General features: G+C 43.6%; 1 protein-coding gene across 3 annotated transcripts in view; it reads right to left on the reverse strand.

Moving 5' to 3' along the window:
* Window positions 1-22,247, reverse strand: part of SNX27 (sorting nexin 27) — an 86,445-nt gene that overhangs the window by 30,045 nt on the left and 34,153 nt on the right. For all 3 annotated transcript variants that reach the window (XM_008264446.4, XM_051857298.2, XM_008264447.4), the window contains 3 exons: window positions 9,871-10,063; window positions 6,783-6,847; window positions 3,733-3,837 (listed from right to left, as the gene is read on the reverse strand). In XM_008264446.4, coding sequence (XP_008262668.1) covers window positions 3,733-3,837; window positions 6,783-6,847; window positions 9,871-10,063 — 363 coding nt within the window. The remainder of the gene's footprint in view (window positions 1-3,732; window positions 3,838-6,782; window positions 6,848-9,870; window positions 10,064-22,247) is intronic.

Genomic DNA, 22,247 nt, shown 5'->3' on the forward strand with positions numbered 1-22,247 from the left:
TCTACCTGCCAAATAAATAAATAAAATATTTTTAAAAAAAAGAAAAAAGAAAAATAAATGAAAAGGGCCTACAAGTAATGACCGTACTCAGCACCCAGCCCATAATCTTTAATACCATTTCTCATTAGAAGGAATGAGGACTCCTTGGAGAAGGGGTTTATTCTAGATCCAAGGTAGGGAATAATATAAATATAATATACAGATGAGCTTGGGACATCCTGTTATACCCAAAAACAAGGATGCTATCACAGACTAACGGGCTGAATCAAGGCATACAGGACGGGTGGTGGTTGGCCTGGTGGCTAAGATGGTGGTATCCCATGCTGGAGTACTGGGGTTCCACATCTGGCTCTGGCTCCTGACTGCAGCTTCCAGCTACTGCACACCTTTAGGGGCGGCAGTGAAAGCTCAAGTGAATGGGCTCCTGCCACTCATGTGGGCGACCTGGATTGCATTCTTGGCTCTCAGTTTCAGCCGGCCCAGCCCCAGCTGCAGCAGGCATTCTGGGAGTGAACCCCAGCAGATAGGGGAGGTGGCCCTCTCTCTCTGCCTTTCAAAAAAAAAAAAAAAAAAAGGCACACAGGAGCAGTCTTGAAGCAATTTCTGCTGGCCAAAGGCCAAAGATGGACAATTTGAGCATTAAAGAGATAATGCATGCTACTGATTAAACCATACTGAGTTTTTAAAGCCCATGTGATACTAAAAAAAAAAAATTATCTTATTGGATCATTGTTGGAATTAACTAGAACACCAATTATTTACTATGGAAATTGACAATAAGAAAGAATTAAATATTTATCCTCTCCTACAACTGCATTTCAGGATAACACAAAAGTCTTAGTTGATAAGAAAAAGTTATGTACAGCTAACAAGTATAGAGAAATGACAGAATCACAAACTCTGCAACATTTAATGAAATCAGTGGTTTAGACAACAATCATCAATGGATACAGCCATCTGATAAACGATCAAAGAGGAACTTCAAGATCAACTTATCCTTACCCAAACCTTCTGATGAATCTTAGTACCAATAAAAGTGGGATAACCAGATACTGTGTATCTCCTGTTGAGAACCAATAAATACAAAATATACAATACTAATTTGAAAGTATTTTTAGCCAGAAAGCAGAATCTGAACCTAATGAAGTCTTTTTTTTTTAAAGATTTAATTATTTATTTGAAAGTCAGAGTTACACAGTGAGAAAGTGAGAGGCAGAGAGAGAGACAGAGAGAAAGAGGTCTTCCATCTGCTGGTTCACTCCCCAATTGGCCACAACGTTGGGCCAGAGCTGCGCCAATCCGAAGCCAGGAGCCAGGAGCTTCTTCTGGGTCTCCCACGTGGGTGCAGAGGCCCAAGGACTTGGGCCATCTTGTACTGCTTTTCCAGGCCATAGCAGAGAGCTAGATCGGAAGTGTAGCAGCCGGGACTTGAACCGGCACCCATATGGTATGTCGGCACTGCAGGCAGCGGATTTACCTGCTAAGCCACAGCGCCAGCCCCCTAATGAAGTCTTTAGAATAAACTTTTACTTACAGAAAATACAGATAAAAGGACATATTAGATGATATTACGGGGGCTGGCATCTGGCCCAACAGTGAAGAAACAGCAGGGGGTGCCTATACCCATATCAGAAGGCCTAACCGGAGCCCCAGCCACTCCACTTTCAGTTCAGCTTCCGGGTAGTGTACACAGTAGAAGGCAGCGGATGAAGGCTTAAGCACTGGGGTCTCCACCACATGTGAGAACCAGATTGAGTTCTAGGCTACTCACTTTGGCCGGGTTCAGCCCTGGCTGTTATGGGCATTTGGGGAGTGAACCAGCCAATGGAAGATCTCTCTCTCTGTCTCTGCTTTTCAAATTTAAAAAAATAAATAAATGGAGGCTGGTGCTGTGCCATAGTGGGTAAGATCGCTGCCTGCAGTACCTGCATCCCATATGGATGCCAATTTAAGTCCTGGCTGCTCCACTTCCAATCCAGCTCTCTGCTGTGGTCAGGAAAGGCAGTAGAAGATGGCCCAAGTCCTTAGGCCCCTGCACCCACGTGGGAGACCCAGAAGAAGCTCCTAGCTCCTGGGTTCAGATCGGCACAGCTCTGGTTGATAGGGCCATTTGGAGAGTGAACCAGCGGATAGAAAACTTCTCTCTCTCTCTCTCTCTCTCTCTCTCTGCCTCTACCTCTCTATAATTCTGCTTTTCAAATAAATAAACAAATCTTTTTTTTTTTTTTTTTTTGACTGGCAGAGTTAGACAGTGAGAGAGAGACAGAGAGAAAGGTCTTCCTTTCCGTTGGTTCACCCCCTAAATGGCCGCTACGGCCAGTGCACTGCGCCAACCCGAAGCCAGGAGCCAGGTGGAGTAGTGGCAGATGGCCCAAGTTCTTGGGCCCCTGCACCCATGTGGGAGACCCAGAGGAGGCTCCTGGCTCCTGGCTTCAGATTGGCTCAGCTTCAGCTGTTGCAGCCATTTGGGGAGTGAGCTGGCAGATGGAAGACCACTCTGTCTCTGTCTCTGCCTCTCAAATAAATAAGTAAATAAATAAATCTTAAAAAAAAAAAAAAAAAAAAGAGAGAGCAATGGGGCCAGCTGTGTGGTATAGTGGGTAAGGCCACCACCTGTAGTGCCGGCATCCCATATGGGCACTGGTTCAAGTCCCTGCTTCCTCCTGGTCTCCCATGCAGGTGCAACGCCCAAGCACTTGGGCCATCCTCCACTACCTTCCCAGGCCTCAGCAGAGAGCTGGACTGGAAGAGGAGCAACAGGGACAGAATCCGGCACCCCAACTGGGACTAGAACCCGGAGTGCCGGCACCGCAGGCGGAGGATTAGCCAAGTGAGCCGTAGCGCTGGCCAAATAAATAAATCTTTAAAAAATATATATAAATAAATAAATGACACTATAACGGCAGGAGTCTGGTGTGGCAGTGAAGATGTCACTCAGGATGTCGCATCCCATATTGGAGGGCTCAGGCTTGAGTCCCAGCTCCACTGCTGAGTCCAGCTTCCTACTAACAGTCACCCTGAGAGAGAACCAGGTAATGGTTCAAGCATCCTGGTCCCAGCACCCACATGGAAGACCCTGATAGAGTTACCAGATTCTGGCTTCAGCCTGGCCCAGCCTCAGCTGTTGTAGGCACTTGGGGAGTGAATCAGCAGATGGAAGATATTTGTCTATCTATCTGTCTGTCTTCCTGTCTGTCTCTCTACCTTCCAAATAAAATGAAAACAAATAAATAAATTTTAAAAATTGATGATACTGTAAGGAAACAAACAGATTAATTCAGAATGTGGGACATTCCAGAGGACAGTGACCCAAAACCTGCAACAAAACAATGGCATGAAAATAGAAGTTAGAGGGGGGAAGCAAAATGGGGGCAGGTGCTGTTGTGTAGTAGGTTAAGCCTTTGTCTGCGGCGCTGGCGCCCATATGGGATGCCAGTACTGCAGGTGGTGGCTTTACCTGCTGTGCCACAGCGCTTGTCCTGTGAGCTTTTTTTACAATTAAAAAAAGGAGGAGTTCATCACAACCACTACAATTTGGGATATTTAAATGCATCTTTCTTTCAAAGAGGGCAAAATACTTTCACATTAATAAAAATGAAAATAGCAAATATCTAATAAACTTATTGCCACATTGCTCTAAGCACTCTATACGTTATTAACTCATTTAATCTACGCCTCTTCAGTTTCTTTACACCATCCAATGTCAAGTCTGCTTGTTCCAGTTCAATTTACCTGATACACCTGGTCTGTAGTACTGTTCTTTTTCACCCTGACTGTCACTGTTGTTCCATCTGGCAATGCTACTCTCAGCTCCACGTCGGACACACCGTTGTAGTTCTGCGAGAAAAGACAGAGAAAGAATTTATGACCCGGGATGTTCCCCACTCTCCCTGTAACAAGCTAACTAAATAATAACCTAAATGCCTGATAGACAGGAAGTGAGTTTCAGTGAAAAGGAGGAAAAAATGATACCTAAACGTCAGTAACATTTGTTTAGGCTTAGGCTGCAGCAAAAGGTAACTTGTGAGGAGGCCAGAAAGGAAAGAAACACGCTGAGGCCAACTGCTCTCATTTCAGCAGCGAAAGCTTGTGTGCAGCAGTTTAGTGAGGCTTTCTGGGTCACTTCCATCACTCCCTTCAGATCTTACAAATGAGAGAAGAAAACAACCAAGGCACCAGCTTCAACAAATACTCTCAGGTTTTAATGGTAGGCGGTACAGACTGGCTCAAGGCGTATCCCAAATCCCTCTCTGAACTCAAATAATCAGGATACCTTTGAAAGGACAAACAGATGAGACCCAAGGATCTGAGTCTGAAGTCCAATTTTTTTCCTAGCAAAGAGGAAATGATTCTTATTCTCTTTTATTCCAAAGAAATACTCCTATTAGAGGATTAACACATTCCTCTAACAGAACTTTGGCCTTGTAATTTTTATTAGAGAGAAACAACTATTCAGGAGTAATTCCATCTTCATTTCCCACTTAAAAAAAAGCACTGGAGGGGCCGGCACTGTGGCGTAGTGGGTAAGGCCACTGCCTGTGGTGCCGGCATCCCATATGGGTGCCAGTTCAAGTTCTAGCTGCTCCATTTCCAATCCAGCTCTCTGCTGTGGCCTAGGAAAACTTGGAGGATGGTCCAAGTTCTTGGGTCCCTGCATCCACATGGGAGACCCAGAGGAGGCTCCTGGCTCCTGACTTCGGACTGGCTCAGCTCCAGCTATTGCAGCCATTGGGGGAGTGAACCGGCAGATGGAAGACCACTCTGTCTCTGCCTCAAAATTAAATAAATAAATAAATAAATAAATAAATCTTTAAAAAAAAAGCACTGGGACCAGCTGTGTGGTATAGTGGGTAAGGCCGCCACCTGCAGTGCCGGCATCCCATATGGGCATGGTTCAAGTCCCGGCTGCTCCACTTCTGATCCAGCTTTCTGCTATGGCCTGGAAAAGCAGAAGATGGCCCAAGTCCTTGGACCATCTATACCCACGTGGGAGACCCAAAAGAAACTCCTGGCTCCTGGCTCTGGATTGGCCCATTGCAGCCATTTGGGGAATGAACTAGTGGATTGAAGCCCTTTCTCTCTGTCTCTCGCTCTCTGCAACTCTACCTCTCAAATAAATAAATAAAATCCTAAAAAAAAAAAAAAAAAAAGCACTATTCATGCCTAAAACCACCCTAAGCATTACAGTAGCACCCCCTTATCCACAGAGGATATGTTCCAAGACCCTCGATGGAGGCCACGGATAATACTGAGCCCTGTAACCTAATGGCTTTTTTCCATCTTGATGCAGCACTCACCCTACACTGTGGCCACAGCTTTTGCAGTCCGAGGTGCAACAGCAAAACTAGCGTGAATTTCTTTTTCCTTCTTCACAATTTCACAGATAGGAGATTTATTCTTACAAGAGATCTTAGCAACCTCAGCATACAATTTTTAAAATTCTTTTCTTATTACTAAATATCTTTTTCCTTAAGCGAAGTACTTTATGTCCTTTCTCTGACATCTCTGAATTGCAATGATTACTACTCCTGAGTTTTTGAGCTATTACTAAGTAAAATAAGGGCTACCTAAACCCAAACACTGTGCTTGTTAACAGTCGGTCTGATGACTTAGACAACTGCTGAGTGACTCCTGGGCAGGCAGCGTAGACAGAGTAGATGTGCTGGACACCGGGATGATACATGTCCAAGGCACAAGAGGGCCTGACAGTACAGGATCCCATCATGCTGCCCAGAGCGGAGCACAACTTAAAGCTCATGAATTATTTATTCCTGTAGTTTTACATTTAATATTTTCAGACCACAGCTGACCACAAGTAATTGAAACCACAGAAAGCAAAACCACAGGTAAGGGGGACTGCTGTACTCTATCATAAGTCTTTGTCTGCAAGAATTTTATAACCTAATGTGGAAACAAAACATAATATATAGATAAAGAATTAGTGGATTACACGCTAATATATTAGAATTACATATTCATTCTTTTTTTCCTATTAAAAGCACCTACAACATGCTTGTCAGCCTGGGAACATCCAGATGATCATGATTTAGCTCTTATCTACAGGTAGCTCACACTCTTGTAAGCTAGAAACTTTAATAAAGTGACAATCCGATCACATGTATAAAAAGTAGAGAATGAGATAGCAACAAGGTGATAACTGAGTGGCACGGATTGCAAGTTTTGGTGGGATGAAAAATTGATGCCTTGAGCCATCAAGGGAGACTTTTTTTTTTTTTTCAAAAGGACAGGTACTCGTTCTTTTTTTTATTTTATTTTTTATTTTTTTGACAGAGTGGACAGTGAGAGAGAGACAGAGAGAAAGGTATTCCTTTGCCGTTGGTTCACCCTCCAATGGCCGCCGCGGCCGGCGCACCGCGCTGATCCGAAGGCAGGAGCCAGGTGCTTCTCCTGGTCTCCCATGGGGTGCAGGGCCCAAGCACTTGGGCCATCCTCCACTGCACTCCCGGGCCATAGCAGAGAGCTGGCCTGGAAGAGGGGCAACTAGGACAGAATCTGGCGCCCCGACCGGGACTAGAACCCGGTGCGCCGGCGCCGCTAGGCGGAGGATTAGCCTGTTGAGCCGCGGCGCCGGCCTCAAGGGAGACTTTAAAGAGAAGGTGGACCTGGCACTACATTTTAAAGGATAAATAGGATATATATGAAAAGAAATAAAAGAAATACAACTATTTGCGAGGTTATAGCAGTTAAACCCACACTTGGTATCTTTATTTTCCCCCAAGGCTCCTGGAGGGAAAAAGTGACTAGTGGGGGTATTCACTTACCTCATCTGATTCCGATAGGAATTCCTGCATGATGTCGCTCTCACCAATGACTCGTATCGAACACACTGTAGAAAACAAAGTTAGAAGCTGGTATATGGGCCTAAAACCAAGAGTATAAAGTCAAGAACACATCAATTTTTTTTGCTTAAACTTTTTAAAAAAGATTTATTTATTTATTTGAAAGTCAAAGTTACACAGAGAGGAGAGGTAGAGAGAGAGAGAGAGAGAGAGAGAGAGAGGTCTTTCATCTGATGGTTCACTCCCCAATTGGCCACAATGGCCAGAGCTGTGCCGATCTGAAGCCAGGAGCCAGGAGTTTCCTCCAGGTCTCCCACACAGGTGCAGGGGCCCAAGGACTTGGGTCATCTTCTAATGCTTTCCCAGGCTACAGCAGAGAGCTGGATCAGAAGTGGAGCAGCCAGGTCTTGAACCGGCGCCCATAGGGGATGCCAGTGGTTCAGGCGAGGGTGTTAACCTGCTGCGCCACAGCACCAGTCCCTTTTTTGCTTAAATTATCAATAACAAGCATTAATGAGTTAGCATGCCATCCCTGGGATATGAGATTTTAAGGCATGACACATATCCACCTAAATATGATCTACAGGGGCTGGTGTTGTGGCATAGCAAGTTAAGCTGCTGTCTGCAATGTCAGCAGACCATGTGGGTGCTGGTTCGAGTCCTAGTTGATCCACTTCCAATCTAGCTCCCTTCTAATGCACCTGGGAGGGCAGAGGAAGATGGCTAAAGTGCTTGGTTCCCTGAACCCATATGGGAAACCTGGAAGAAGCTCCTGGTTCCTGGCTTCAGCCTGGCCCAGCCCCAGCTGTGGCCATTTAGGGAGCAAACCAGGGGATGAAGACCCCTCTCTCCCTGTCTCTCCCTCTCTTTCTCTGTAACTATGCATTTCAAATAAATTAAAAATTATATATGACCTACAATGAAGAACAGAAAGTACAGAAATATAGCTTGCTAAAAATATTAAGCATAGCCAAAAAAAAAAAGCAATAAAAGTTGAGTAGATCTAACTTTGAAGTCCTTGTGGACTTATTAACATACAAGAACAGAATATAAAGAGAGACAGTGGTAGAGAAAGGTCAATAAGAAACAAACCGAATAGGAAACTGAAAAAAAAAAAAAAAAGGGAAAAAGATCTGTCTGGCCTGGGCACAGGCTAGTCAAAGAGCCATAAACATTTGCAGCCACTCTGGAAAAAATAGGTAGGTAATCAGGTGTTAAGATGAGCACAGGGGTTGGAGCCGTGGTGTAGTGGGTAAAGCCACCGCCTGCGGTGCCGGCATCCCATATGGGCACCAGTTCTAGTCCCGGCTGTTCCACTTCTGTTCTAGCTCTCTGCTGTGGCCTGGGAAAGCAGTAGAAGATGGCTCAAGTTCTTGGGCCCCTGCACCCATGTGCGAGACCAGGAAAAGGTTCCTGGCTCTTGGCTTCAGATCAGTGAAGCTCTAGCCGTTGCGGCCATTTGGGGAGTGAAGCAGCGGCTGGAAGATCTCTCTCTCTCTCTGCCTCTCCTTCTCTCTCTGCGTAACTCTTTCAAATAAATAAATATTAAACAAACAAAAAAAAAAGATGAGCACAGCATTTCCCCTCTCTGGCTTCGAATTCAAATTCAAACCACCAAAAAAAAAAAAAAAAAAAAAAAAAAAAAGAAAGAAAGAAAGGAAGGGAAGAAAGTGGATAGGCAGGTAGCCAATTGTCTATATCTAAGAAAGTTAATTTCCTGGCACTCTCACGAGAATGGTATATTACACTGATGATTTTACTTCATTTGATTTTTTAAAAATGTACCCTTTTTCATTTCCCGAGGGTTATGTTCGGAGGCCAGTCAATGGCAGAAAAAGCTAAAAACAGATGAGGAAGTTCTACTACTTTCTATGGGGGAAACAATTTGTTCTTCAAGCATAAGAATCCCTCCCAAAATTTAAAAAAACTCAACTAGGTCAGTCAGTTCTCATACAAGGACGCAGGACACAGAATCACTAAAAAATCACATCAGATCTTATTGTATTAAACTAATGTTTTAAAGAAAGATCTATTGCACAGCAAATTATATAGCTCTATAATATCATGATTCAAAGTCTTCTCTGAGCCAAAGGATGAACTGTCTTACTCAAGAAATGTGTGTCATTTCCCTGTCTGAATAGATCAACATTTTAGTATTCACAACCACAAAATCCAAATGTATCATTTGGAAGCTCCAAAGTAACAAGTGAGTTTCCATATTTCTACCTATAGCCTGATTAGAATAAGATAACTTTAGACTACATAATTTAGCAAATCTATCCATGGATACCTGGAAAAGGAACACAGAATTTTCAGTTAGGATATGCCAGTGAGTCAAGAATCATTTTAATGGGGGCCGGCACTGTGGTGTAGCGGGTAAAGCCTCCACCTGCAATGCCAGCATCCCATATGGGTGCCAGTTTGTGTCCTGGCTGCTCTCCTTCCAATCCATCTTCCTGATAATGTGCCTAGGAAAGCAGTGGAAGATGACCCAAATGTCTGGGTTCCTGCTACCCATGTAGAAGAACTGGATGAAGCTTCTGGCTGCTGGCTTTGGCCTGGCTCAGCCTTGGCCATTGCAGCCACTTTCCCAGAGGTAAACCAGTGGATGGAAGATCTTTCTCTCTCTCTCTGTCTCTCCTTTTCTCTCTGTAACTCTTTCAAATAAATAAATAAATCTTAAAAAAAAAAGAATCATTTTAATGCAAGTATCTTAAATACTGCCTATTTAATTCTCAAATCAGCTTATTGATAAGTCTGTCTGAATGTTTGCTAGCAAATAATATAACTCTACAAATGAAGGTCCATTAAGGGCCAACAAATGCATCTAGGACTAATCATTTTTCCATTGATGTTAAGCACTCACTGAGCCAGAAAGACAGGCTGCTAATCACTGCATTGGCTGTTTTAGTCTTGCCATCAAAGCTCAGACCATCCCATGCTCCCAGCCAGAAACCTGCCTTAGTTTCACCACTGAATTTCAGGAAACACACCTAGGTAGTTAGGAGCTGTCATATATACATATTTCCTATGTCCACTAAGGATAACTTACTCCAATGGACTAGCTTACCTTTTTCTAGATACTCTTCCAAGCCCCGACGTCGTGCATCTAACTGCTGTTCTGATAATGAGAATGGCCACTTCCCTGGAAGTCGGGGAAACGCAAAGTTGGCAAACTCTCTCTTCAAGTTCTGGTGGAGGATGGCAAATTCCCGGTACCGCTTAGAACACAGCTGCCTCCCTGCCATGTAAACATTGTATACCTGGTGAAGAGGAAGCACAAAGAAAAGCCTACTCACTACAAATTAAATCACAGAATTGGCTAATGCCATGCTCACTTTGAGACTGGTTTATTGTATTCTGCCATGCCCTTAAGAGAACCGTGTTCAAGGTCACCTTCAAATAAAAGCAACTTTTAACAAACATGATGAAAATTTACCCCCTGCAAGTGGGGCAGGATCTTATTTTTACCTCCCAGGTACTTTCAAATATCTTCAAAGGCAATTACCAGCGTTTCCGGGTGGATTTTAATTTCAGAAAGCTAAAAGGCATTTGAAGTCAATGTGGTATATACTGTGAATGAACAAGAAGCAATTTTGGAAGGAGTGAATACCCAGGGTTGACTGCAAAGCAATGTGACTAATACTTCTGTGGGGCTCAAACTGGTTCTAAGGTTAATTCCAAGGAAAAGGCCTAAAAACGATGTAAGCAACAGTGATATTTTTGTTATCGAGTAGTTACTGTAAATAGCAAAATAAAAGCTAAGAACCTGATAATCACTTAATTCAAACCATGCAGCTTCTGCCTCCTCCCTCCCATTTCCCATCGTCCTTGATCCCAAAAAGTTCACAGACCCACCGTATTCATCATTTGTTGCTTTTAGAGTTTTTTGGCATTTTATATGTGAGCCTTAAATTTTTATTTAATTTTTTTTGACAGGCAGAGTTAGAGAGAGAGAGAGAGAGAGAGAGAGAAAGGTCTTCCTTTTCCATTGGTTCACCCCCCAAATGGCTGCTACGGCTCGCGCGCTGCGCCAATCTGAAGCCAGGAGCCAGGTGCTTCCTCCTGGTCTCCCATGCGGGTCCAGGGGCCCAAGGACTTGGGCCATCCTCCACTGTACTCCCAGGCCACAGCAGAGAGCTGGACTGGAAGAGCAGCAACCAGGACAGAATCTGGCACCCCAACCGGGACTAGAACCTGGGGTGCCGGCGCCGCAGGCGGAGGATTAGCCAAGTGAGCTGCGGCGCCGGCCAAATTTTTATTTAATTTTTAAGTGTACTTTAGGTTTATAAAAGTAAGGTATCATGCTGAATGAGACTTTGGGGAATTTACTTTTTCACTTAATATTATATTATTCAGTCACATCTACAAAGTTACATTTTTGTGTTGTTGTTTTTTAAATATTTATTTATTTATTTATTTGAAAGGCAGAGTTACAGAGAGGCAGAGGCAGAGAGAAAGAGAGGTCTTCCACCCACTGGTTCACTCCCCAAATGGCCACAATGACTGGCGTTGTGCCAACCTGAAGCCAGGAGCCAGGAGCTTCTTTTGGGTCTCCCATGTGGGTGCAGGGGCCTAAGGACTTGGGCCATCTTCTACTGCTTTCCCAGGCCAAAGCAGAGAGCTGGATTGGAAGTGGAGCAGCCAGGACTTGAACCAGCGCCCTTATGGGATGCCAGCACGGCAGGCAGAGGCTTTACCCGCTACACCACAGTGCCAGCCCCTGTACCAGTTGTTTTTAATCTGCTCTTTCACTGCTGGGCATTGGGGTTGTTTTGAGGTTTTAGTTATTAGAAGCAATTCTGCTATAAACATTAGTATATATGCCTCCTTTAATACAAGCAAAAGAGATCTCATGAGCATTTACCGAAGACTGGAACTGAAGGATTACGCAGACTCAGGCATGTGGGCTGGCACTGTGGTGCAGCGTGTTAAGTCACAATCTGTAGCACTGGTAGGTATCACATATGGGTGCCAGTTTGAGCCCTAGCTGCTCCACTTCCAATCCAGTTCCCTGCTAATGGGTCTGGGAGGGCAGCAGAGGATGGTCCAAGTGTTTGGGCCCCTGAACCCACATGAGAGACCTGGATGAAGCTCTTGGATCCTGGATCCTGGTTGCTGCCTGTCCCAGCCCTGACTGTTGCAGTCATTTGGGGAGTAAACCAGTGGATGGAAGTTCTCTCTGTCTCTCCTTCTCTCTTTATAATTCTGACTTATAAATAAGTAAATAAATAAATCTCAAAAAAGACACGTGCATGTTAAACCTCAGGAGAGAACTCCAACTGCAAGCTAGAGTGGTCACAATCATATGGTCCTCATAATTTTTGTCTATGGAATGAGTGTGAAAGATTTCTGACTGTGGTTCTAATTTGCATCAGTCTAATTACTAATGATGTAGAACATCTCTTTACACACAGAGTGTCCACATGAACATTCTATTCACATGCATTCCCTATTGTTGTACTGAACTTCTGTTTTTCTCATTGATTTGTAGAGATCTTTACCGTTCCTGACATAACCTTTTGCATTTGTGTGTAATGTAAATACCTTCTTCCAATTTGTCACTGTTTTCACTTTATTTAAAGGTCTTTTGAATTTTAAAAAGCTCTGAATTTTGAAAGAGTCCAATTTATCAATATTTTATAACCAAAATTTTTTGTGAGAAACTCTTCTTCCCCAAGATCTAAAACCTGTTCATTAACAGAGCTTTTTAAGTTTTTGTTTTGTCATTCAAGTCCTTAATTCATCTGGAATTTATTTTTCTATATAAATATAAGGTAGAGTTCCACTGGTATTTCTTTTAAAGCCAAGAATATTTCAAATCAACTCTTTTTTTTTTTTTAAAGATTTATTTATTTATTTATTTATATATATATATATATTTTTTTTTTTTTTTTTGACAGGCAGAGTGGACAGTGAGAGAGAGACAGAGAGAGAAAGGTCTTCCTTTTGCCGCTGGTTCACCCTCCAATGGCCGCCGCTGCAGCCGGCGCACCGCGCTGATCCTGGCAGGAGCCAGGAGCCAGGTGCTTTTCCTGGTCTCCCATGGGGTGCAGGGCCCAAGCACCTGGGCCATCCTCCACTGCACTCCCTGGCCATAGCAGAGAGCTGGCCTGGAAGAGGGGCAACCGGGACAGAATCCGGCGCCCCAACCGGGACTAGAACCCGGTGTGCCGGCGCCGCAAGGTGGAGGATTAGCCTATTGAGCCACGGCGCCGGCTCAAATCAACTCTTAATTGAATTATCTCCAAATAAGAATATTCTGCTTTTACAGGGCAATCTGGAGACTTCTCGATGGTCTGACACTAACCTCCCACTGTAAACCAGAACCCTGGACATAATATAGGAAACAACGATTTTCAGACACTGGACAACAAGCAGCCAAGAACTGTGATTCCCGGGGAAAGGGAAACAAACAAGAGCCTGGCTTTCTGCCTGGAGAAAGCCTGACCTGCAGCTCAGGGAAGAGCACCCAGAGCTCGGCAGCTTCACAGAGCCAAACAGACGCAGACTGTAGTCCAGAGATCAAAGCAGCTAGAAGTGCAGGGCCGAGCACAAGAGAGGGAGCTCAGCAGAGACAGCTCCAGAAACCCGCACTGGGTCCTCTACATTTTGGCTGAGTAAGAATCCAGAGGGAAAAGCTAGCACCGGGGGCAGCTATGAACGACTAAGTCCCAGAGCTCACAGGGTATGGAGCTGTTCAACTTCCTCCTAACCAACATAGAGACCTCTCTGCATCTACAGAGAATTAAGAAGTGAACCCAACCAAGGCCATGCTTTAGGGTAGGGCTAAATCAGTGCTACTGGGAAAACCACTCTATGCTACCCTGAAAGGGCAGGTGTTTGGTCTAGCGATTAAGACCAGGCTGGGTCTCTGCTAATGCACCTGGGAAAGCAGAGGAAGATGGCCCAAATCCTTGGGCCCCTGCACCCACATGGAAGACCCAGAAGAAGCTCCAGGTTCCTGGCTTTGAATTGACCCAGCTCCGGCTGTTGCAGCCATTTGGGGAGTGAATCAGCGGATGGAAGAACCCTCTCTCTCTGCCTTTGCCACTCTGCCTTTCAAATAAATAAATAAATCTTAAAAAAAAAAAAAAAAAAAGACCCAGACTGGGATGCTCATATCTCATTGGAGTGCCTGAGTCAAGTCCTGGTCACACCTCTGACTCCAGCTTCCTGCCAATTTGCATCCTGGCAGGCAGGAGATGATGATGCAAAAACTTGGGTCCTTGCACTCCATGTGGCAGACATGGATTGAGCTCCCCACTTCAGGCCTTGGCCCTGGCCATTGTGGGCATTTGAGGAATGGATCAGTGGATAGGAGTTCTCTGGTTCTCTCTCTGCCACTCAAATTAAAACATAATGAATGTATCACCCTAAAACAGCTTAAAAATAAACTTCAAAAGGATCTAATAAATCTATAAATAACTCACCTATACAGAAAAAAAAAACACTCTTTAAAGAAATATAACAAAATCCAGCACTAAGTAACATTAAATTCACAATGAACAGCATCCAATCAAACATTACTAGACATATAAAGAATCATGAAAGTTTGACAAATACAGGGAGAAAGATCAGTAAAAACAGTAATGACAGAGACAAAAGTTAACAGACAAGGACATTAAACAGCTATCACTGGCTGCTTCCACTTCTATTAAGGATTTGAGAACATTTCCACCTAGATACAAGGAACTCCCATTCATTTGCAAGTCTTTTCCATGGGCCTCTAAGGTGTCTCCCTTGGTGGTTCAGGAGTAGAGGAGCCATAGGACAGACACAATGCCAACTCCTCCAGACCATTCTCTGCTACTAAGCAATGTGTTAAGCTGTTGGGAGAAATCCTCTTATATGGAGGGCACAGGCAGAGATCTTGCTGCTTTCCAGGAACCTGCAAAAGCGAAATACTCTGTGCTCCTGAAGAAAGGCAGGCACCGTATCAGGATCGGGTTCTTGCACTAATGCCAAGCAGAGGTCTGCTAGAGTTCAGGGTGGGGGTGAGTGTGCAGGGCAAGGGGAGGGGAGGGAACTCTTTCCCAGGAATAACCACAGATATAAGGCAGAGAGAGTTTGGCTGCAGTAAGGAGAAAAGGTAAGAGAACTAAGACACAGGGGCACAGACTCTGCCTAAGACTAAGGCTGGACCAGACAATAGCTACCTTTGCCAAGAGTTCAGACCAAGTGAAAAGCAAGAGCAGTCTACCAGGGACAGAGGGACAAGAACGTGGAGAGAGAATTTATCTAGGGGTAGGCAAGTAGGGTGGCTGAAAGCTTGGGGAGGAGGGGAAGGCACACTGAGGAAATACCCTCCAGACACCAGTCCATTCTAACCACAGGTACCAGCGATCCACTGCTACAGGAGCTTGAAGCAGTGGCTCAACAACGTTAATGATAGCTTCAATAAAACCCAAACTTAACTGACTCAGTCTAACAGGAGAGGCTTGTTCATTTCCAGGTTCAAATACTATTTACTTTAGTCTCTATTGTTCTTCTACACATGATGGTTGGTATTCATAGGACAAGGGGGGGGGGGCAAGGAAAAAAACTCCCACACTATGTCATGAGACGAAAAGCAATCTTAGAGATGACCCAGATGTTGAAACTAGCAGGTGGGAACTTTAGAATAACTGTGATCGACATGTTAAAGGATCTAATGTAAAAGGAAAAGGTGCGCACATGTATGAACAGATAGGGAATTCTGGCAAATATGAAAACTATAAGCAAACCTCTCTGGGAAAACAATCAGCAAACTTAAAGATAGGCTGATAAAATGATATAAATGGTAACAAGAGAAAAAGATCTAAAACAGAATACAGCACCCAAAAGCTCTTGAACAATATTAAAGAGCCCAACACACATGCAACTGGAATCTCAGAAATACAAGAGACAAAGAATGGGCTGACGAAACATTTGAAGACATCCTACTGGCTTAGAGTTTCCAAAACTAATAAAAGATATCAAACTACAGATTCTCCAAGCAGGGCAAATACCAAGAGACACCCACCCAGATACATTAAAAAAAAAAAATCAAATTTTGGAAAACCAAAGATGATGAGAAAACTCTGAAGACAGTCACAGCAGTTAGGGCATTACACAGAGAAGACCAAAAATTAAAATAAGTAGGCATCTCAGAAGAAGCTATGCAAACAGGAAGACTAGAATAACATTTTTAAAGTAGTAGAAGAAAACACCCCCATCAATCTAGAATTCTATATCCTGTAAAAATGTCTTTCAAATATAAAGTTGAAGTGATAAATATTCCAGACTAACAGAAGCTTGGAGAATTGATTACTTGTTACAGACCTGCACTACAAGAAATACTAATGGAAGTTCTTCGGCAGAGGGATATGAAGCCAGATGGAAACTGGGTTTACACAAAGGAGTGACGTGTACTAGAAATGATAAATATATGGTTACCTATAAAAGAAGTCTTTTCTCATTTTTAACCTTTTTAAAAGGTAATTGCTTAAGGCAAAGATAACAATGAGTCATGTTTATAACACACACAGAAGTAAATGTATGAAATAGCACAAAAGATGGGAGAATGAAGCAGACTCTCATGAGTCATACTGTACGTGAAGTAGTGTATGATTTGAAAGTAAATGCTTACAAATTAAAGATATACACTGTAAAACTAGAACAACTACTAAAAAATAACTTACACTTAGTGAAACAACAGTGGAGGTAAATGGAATCATTTAAGACTACTGTAGGGGCCGGCACTGTGGTGTAGCAGGTTAGGCTGCCGCCTGCAGTGCTGGCATCCTATATGGATGCTGGTTTGAGACCCAGCTGCTCTACTTCCAATCCAGCTCTCTGCTATGGCCTGGGAAAGCAGTAGAAGATGGCCCAAATCCTTGGGCCCCTGCACCCACATGGGAGACCCGGAAGAAGCTCCTGGCTCCTGGCTTCGGATTGGCGCAGCTCCATCTGGGGCCATCTGGGGAGTGAACCAACAGAAGGAAGATCTTTCTCTCTGTCTCTCCCTCTCACTGTCTGTAACTCTACTTCTCAAATAAATAAATACAAATAAATAAATAAATAAATCATTATACTAAATGTAAGTAGTCGACAAACTCCAAATAAAAGACCAGATTGTCAAGTTGCATAAAAAAGCAAGACCCAACCACAAACTATCTCTAATTGTAAATATGCAGGTAGGTTAAAAGTAAAAGAAAGAAAAGACATACAATGAAAACAGTAACCAAAAGAAACCTGAGGAACTGGTGCTATGGTACAGTGGGTTAAGCCGCTGCCCACAATGCCAGCTTCCAATATGAACCTTGGATTCGAGTCCCAGCTGCTCCACTTCTGATCCAGCTCCCTATTAATGCACCTGGGAAAGCAGTGGAAGATGACCCAGGTATTTGGGCTTCTGTACCCACATGGGAGACCTGAATGGAGTTCCTGGCACCTGGCTTCAGCATGACCCAGTTCTGGCTATTGCTGCCATTTGGGTAGTGAACCAGCAGATGGAAGATCTCTCTCTCTCTCTGTCTCTGTCTCTTTAACTGCCTTTCTTTTTTTCATTTTTTCCTAAAGTAATAAGATTTTATTGGGGACAAGGCATCCGTCAGAACAGAAGAGATAGATACTGAGTGCCCAGTCACTCAGACTAGGGGAGAGCAAGGTTACATGGTTGAATGGAGAGAATACATCAGGGTAGCCCAGGCCGGCGGCTGGGCAGGCCAGGCAGGTGGCTCAGCAGAGAACAGAGAGCTGAGCGTGTATTCTTTGGATTCCCAGTTTTTAAGGGAGTCTATTTACTCCCTCCCCATTCTCCAGGACAAAGGATGGGGAGCCAGGTGAAAGTCTAACTGCCTTTCAAGCAAAATAAACAAATCTTTTAAGAAAAAAGAAAGAAAGAAACCTGAAATGGTTTGTTAATATTAGAGAGACTTAAGAACACAGAATATTACCAGGGATAAATAATGATAAAGGAGTCAATTTATCAAAAGGTGTAATATTTTTTATACATAAAGACCTGATAGAATTGGTAATTATTCTTCAGCTACTGCATAAACTTCCTATAGGTCTACCATCCCACTGATGACAACTACCTACAAATTCTGAAAAAAATGTAAAAATCAATTACCTGGGCATTCCGAACAGTAAACTAAAAACAAGTGGATTGGGAATAAAAACAAGTGGACTAGGAAGAGAGGTTTAAAAGATGGAGCAACAACCGGCAAGAGTGGTTGGGAGCTTCCTGCTTTTCCCTGATGATGAACCTCAATCACAAAGTAGCACAACCTAAACAACTAAAACGCAGATAGAAACCCTGACATCTTTCTGGCTTGAAAAACGGAAAGGATTCTGGGCAACCAAAGTGCCACCAGAGTACGCGAAGAGTCCCCTGGGAGGGAGAGCCAGAGAAGGGGATCCCTTGATTCTGTAAGTGAACATTGCGTGTGTCTCAAGCCAATCCCTCCTTGAATGATGCATACAGATTCAAAGGAGCACAGCAAACACTCAAAGAACTGAACTGAGATTTGAAAAACAACCCACAGAAGGTGACACAGTTTACAGTTAATTACAGCTTACAGTTAATTAATTGCCAGGTAAAACAGAAACAGCACTCCTCAGAGGAACATTACACAACCCAGAGTCTACACTGTGTGACACAATACCCAGGACACAATCCAAAAATCACTCAAAATCACAAGGAACCTGGAGGATATGATCCATTCTCCAGGGAGGAGACACTTAACAGAGGCCAATCTCAAAATGATATAAATGTTGATGTGTTCAGACATATAATCAATGGAGTAACGAGTCCAGAAATAGAACCATATGCATATGGCCAAATGATTTTCAACAATGATACCAAGGCATTTCAATGCGGAAAACGTATTTGTTTCAACACAGGTTGCTGAAATAACTGGATAGCCATATAAGCAACAACAATAAAAAGAACCTTGACCCTTGTATCACACAATATACATAAATCAATTCCAATGAATCACAGACCTAAGCCTAAGAGTGAAAACTGTGACACTTTGAAAAGTAACTTGGCACTTCCTCAAAAGGTTAAACACAAAGTTAAACATATAACCCAACAAGCCATTCCTAGCCAAATACCCAAGGAAAAGAAAACATGTACCCACACACACCAACTTACACACAAATAAATAATGGCACTATTTATAATAACCAGAAAGTGGAAACAACCCAAATATCCATCAACTGAAGAATGAACAGATTAAAAGTGGTATGTGCATTCAGTACTGAGGAGGATGCTGCCACAGCCCCCGGAATAGGAAATGGCAGCAGTCCTGTCTGCTCATGCAGGCTGGCTGAGGGCACACCCTCCCAACGGAATGCAGCAGCAGTGGGCAGAAAGGCAATCATTTACAGGAGTGCTTAATGAAAGAATGCTGGTGTGGGGAACCTGTGATAATAATCAAGGTGACTGACTGTGATGATGATACCATCCTAGCCACCGAGCATGGAGCCCTAATTATCCGGTATCTCCTTTCTAATGATGCATGCTTGTTAAACTTTTACCTGGCCTATGTGCTTTGGGTCCTGTGCACCTGTTTGTATTCCCCTCAATAAAAAGTGCTGAAAGCTTATCTGAGAGCTATTTGGGGATTCTCTTTTCTGATGGAGGCTCCTGTGTTTCCTTTCTTCATTTGAATACCTGACACAATACAATGTTACTTGGCAATAAAAATGAAGTATTGATACATGCTACAATGTAGATATGTCTTGAAAATAGTATGCTGGGGCCCGCACTGTGACGTAGAGGGTAGAGCCACCGCCTGCAGTGCCAGCATCCAAAACGGGCACCGGTTTGAGACTCAGCTCCTCCACTTCCAATCTAGCTCTCTTCTATGGCCTGAGAATGCAGTAGAAGATGGCCCAAGTCCTTGGGTCCCTGCACCCACATGGTAAGACCCAGAGGAAGCTCCTGGTTCCTGGCTTTAGCTGCGTTGTGGCCAATTGGGAATGAACCAATAGATGGAAGACCTCTCTGTTTCTAACTCTGATTCTCAAATAAATAAATAAATCTTTTTTAAAAAAGAAAGAAAATAGTATGCTAAGTTAAAGAAGGCAGTCTCAAAAACACACGATTCTACTTACAGGAAATGTTCAGAATAGATCAAAAAGGACAGAAATGGATTAGTGGCTGCCTAGAGCTGAAGGGGATGAAAGGTTTGGGGGGGTGATGGCAACAGAGTTTCTTTTAGAAGTCATGAAAATGTTCTCGAATTGATTGCAGTGATGGATGTACAACCCTAAGCACACTAAAACCCACTAAACTGTACCTTCTATATCACTGAACCTATACTAGGTAAATCACACTTCAGTGATGTTTCACAAAAAAAGAGCTAAAACTATAAAACTTCAAGAAGAAAACATAAAAGATTTATGTCCTTGGGTTAGGTAGATTTCTTAGAACACAAAGCACCATCCCTAAACCAAAAAACTAATAAAATGAATTTCATCAAAACTTAAAATCTTCTGTTCTTTCAAAGATATTGTTGTTGTTGTTGTTGACAGGAAGAGTGGACAGTGAGAGAGACACAGAGAGAAAGGTCTTCCTTTACCGTTGGGTCACCCTCCAATGGCCGCTGCGGCCAGTGCTCTGTGGCTGGCGTGCTGCAGCCAGCGCACCACACTGATCTGAAGCCAGGAGCCAGGTGCTTCTCCTGGTCTCCCATGCGGGTGCAGGGCGCAAGCACTTGGGCCATCCTCCACTGCCCTCCTGGGCCACAGCAGAGAGCTGTACTGGAAGAGGAGCAACCGGGACAGAATCCGGCGCCCCGACCGGGACTAGAACCCGGTGTGCCGGCGCCGCAAGTCAGAGGATTAGCCTAGTGAGCCACAGTGCTGGCCGACATTTTTTTTTTTTTTTTTTAATATTTAGCAGGAAAGCCAGACTGGGAGAAATATTTACAAAATATCTATCTGATAAAGGATTTATATCCAGAATGCACAAAGAATACAATAATAAGACAATACAATTTTTAAAACAGACAGAAGGGTTGAAGAGATATTTCACCAATAGAGATATACAAATGACCATTAAACTCAACAAAAATCAGCTCATCACCATGAGCCAGAAGATAAATGCAAATTAAAATCAGAGTGAACCATCACTAACCCACAGGAATGGCTAGAAATTAAAAAAAAAAAAAAAAAAAACTGAAAATACCGAGTATTCAAGAGGTTATGAAATAACAAGAACCCTCCACTGCAAAGGAGAATGCAGAAATGGTGAAGTCACTTTGGAAAAGTTTTTTTTTTTTTTTAATTTTTTATTTATTTATTTGACAGGTAGAGTTACAGTGTGAGAGAGAAACAGAGAAAGGTCTTCCCTCCCTTGGCTCACTCCCCAAATGGCCGCAACGGCCAGAGCCGCGCCGATCCGAAGCCAGGAGCCCTCTCTTGGTCCCCCATGCGGGCACAGGGGCCCAAGAACTCAGGCCATCCTCCACTGCCCTCCCGGGCCACAGCAGAGAGCTGGACTGAAATAGGAGCATCCAGGACTAGAACTAAAAGCGCCCATATGGGATGTGGGCACCGCAGGCGGAGGATTAACCTACTGTGCCACTGCGCCAGCCCCGGAAAAGTTTCTTACCAGGTTCAAACCTAGGCGTATATATATATATATACATATATATACATATACATATACATGCATATATATATATATACATATAAAGATTTGATTTACTTGAAAGACAGACTGGGTGGTGGGGAGAGATTGATCTTCCATCTACTTCTTCACTCCCCAAATGGCTGCAGCACCAAAGCCAGGAGCCCAAGCACTTGGGCAATCTTCCATAGCTTTGCCAAGCACACTAGCAGGGAGCTGGACTGGCAGCAGGGCAGCCAGGACTCCAACTGGCACTCCAATATGAGATGCCAGTGATGACAAGCCGCAGCTTAACCCACTATGCCACAATGCCAGCCCCAGAATAAATTAGTGATATATGCAAGAATGTGTGTCAGTCTTAAAAGGACTGTACTAACTGAACAAAGCCAGACACAGAAGAGTACATTTTAAATGATTCCATTTACTTGGCATTCCAGAAAGGGTAGAATATGGCGAAAGAGAGCCGATCAGTGGTTGACAGGGCAGTGGGAGAGGAAGACCGTTCAGGAACACCTGACATGGGTGAATGTGAACGCAGGTAAATCATGCTCAGTAAGACTAATTTTTTAAAGGACAATAAGTAGTCTCATTTCTTTCTCAGAAGTTCCCAAGGTCTTAGGTAACTCCCAAAAGATCTCAACATCTAATCTGCTCTACTTTTAGGACCTGACCTTAATTTCAATTTCTTACTTGTCTTATGATTCAGTTTGCACTTTCAAAACACAAAACTCTCAATTTTGGGGCCGACGCTGTGGTACAGTAGGTTAATCCTCTACCTGTGATGCCGGCATCCCATAAAGGCACCGGTTCTAGTCCTGGCTGCTCCACTCCCAATCCAGCTC

Source organism: Oryctolagus cuniculus, chromosome 7 (genome assembly GCF_964237555.1).
Source record: "Oryctolagus cuniculus chromosome 7, mOryCun1.1, whole genome shotgun sequence".
Classification (NCBI taxonomy): Eukaryota; Metazoa; Chordata; class Mammalia; order Lagomorpha; family Leporidae; genus Oryctolagus; species Oryctolagus cuniculus.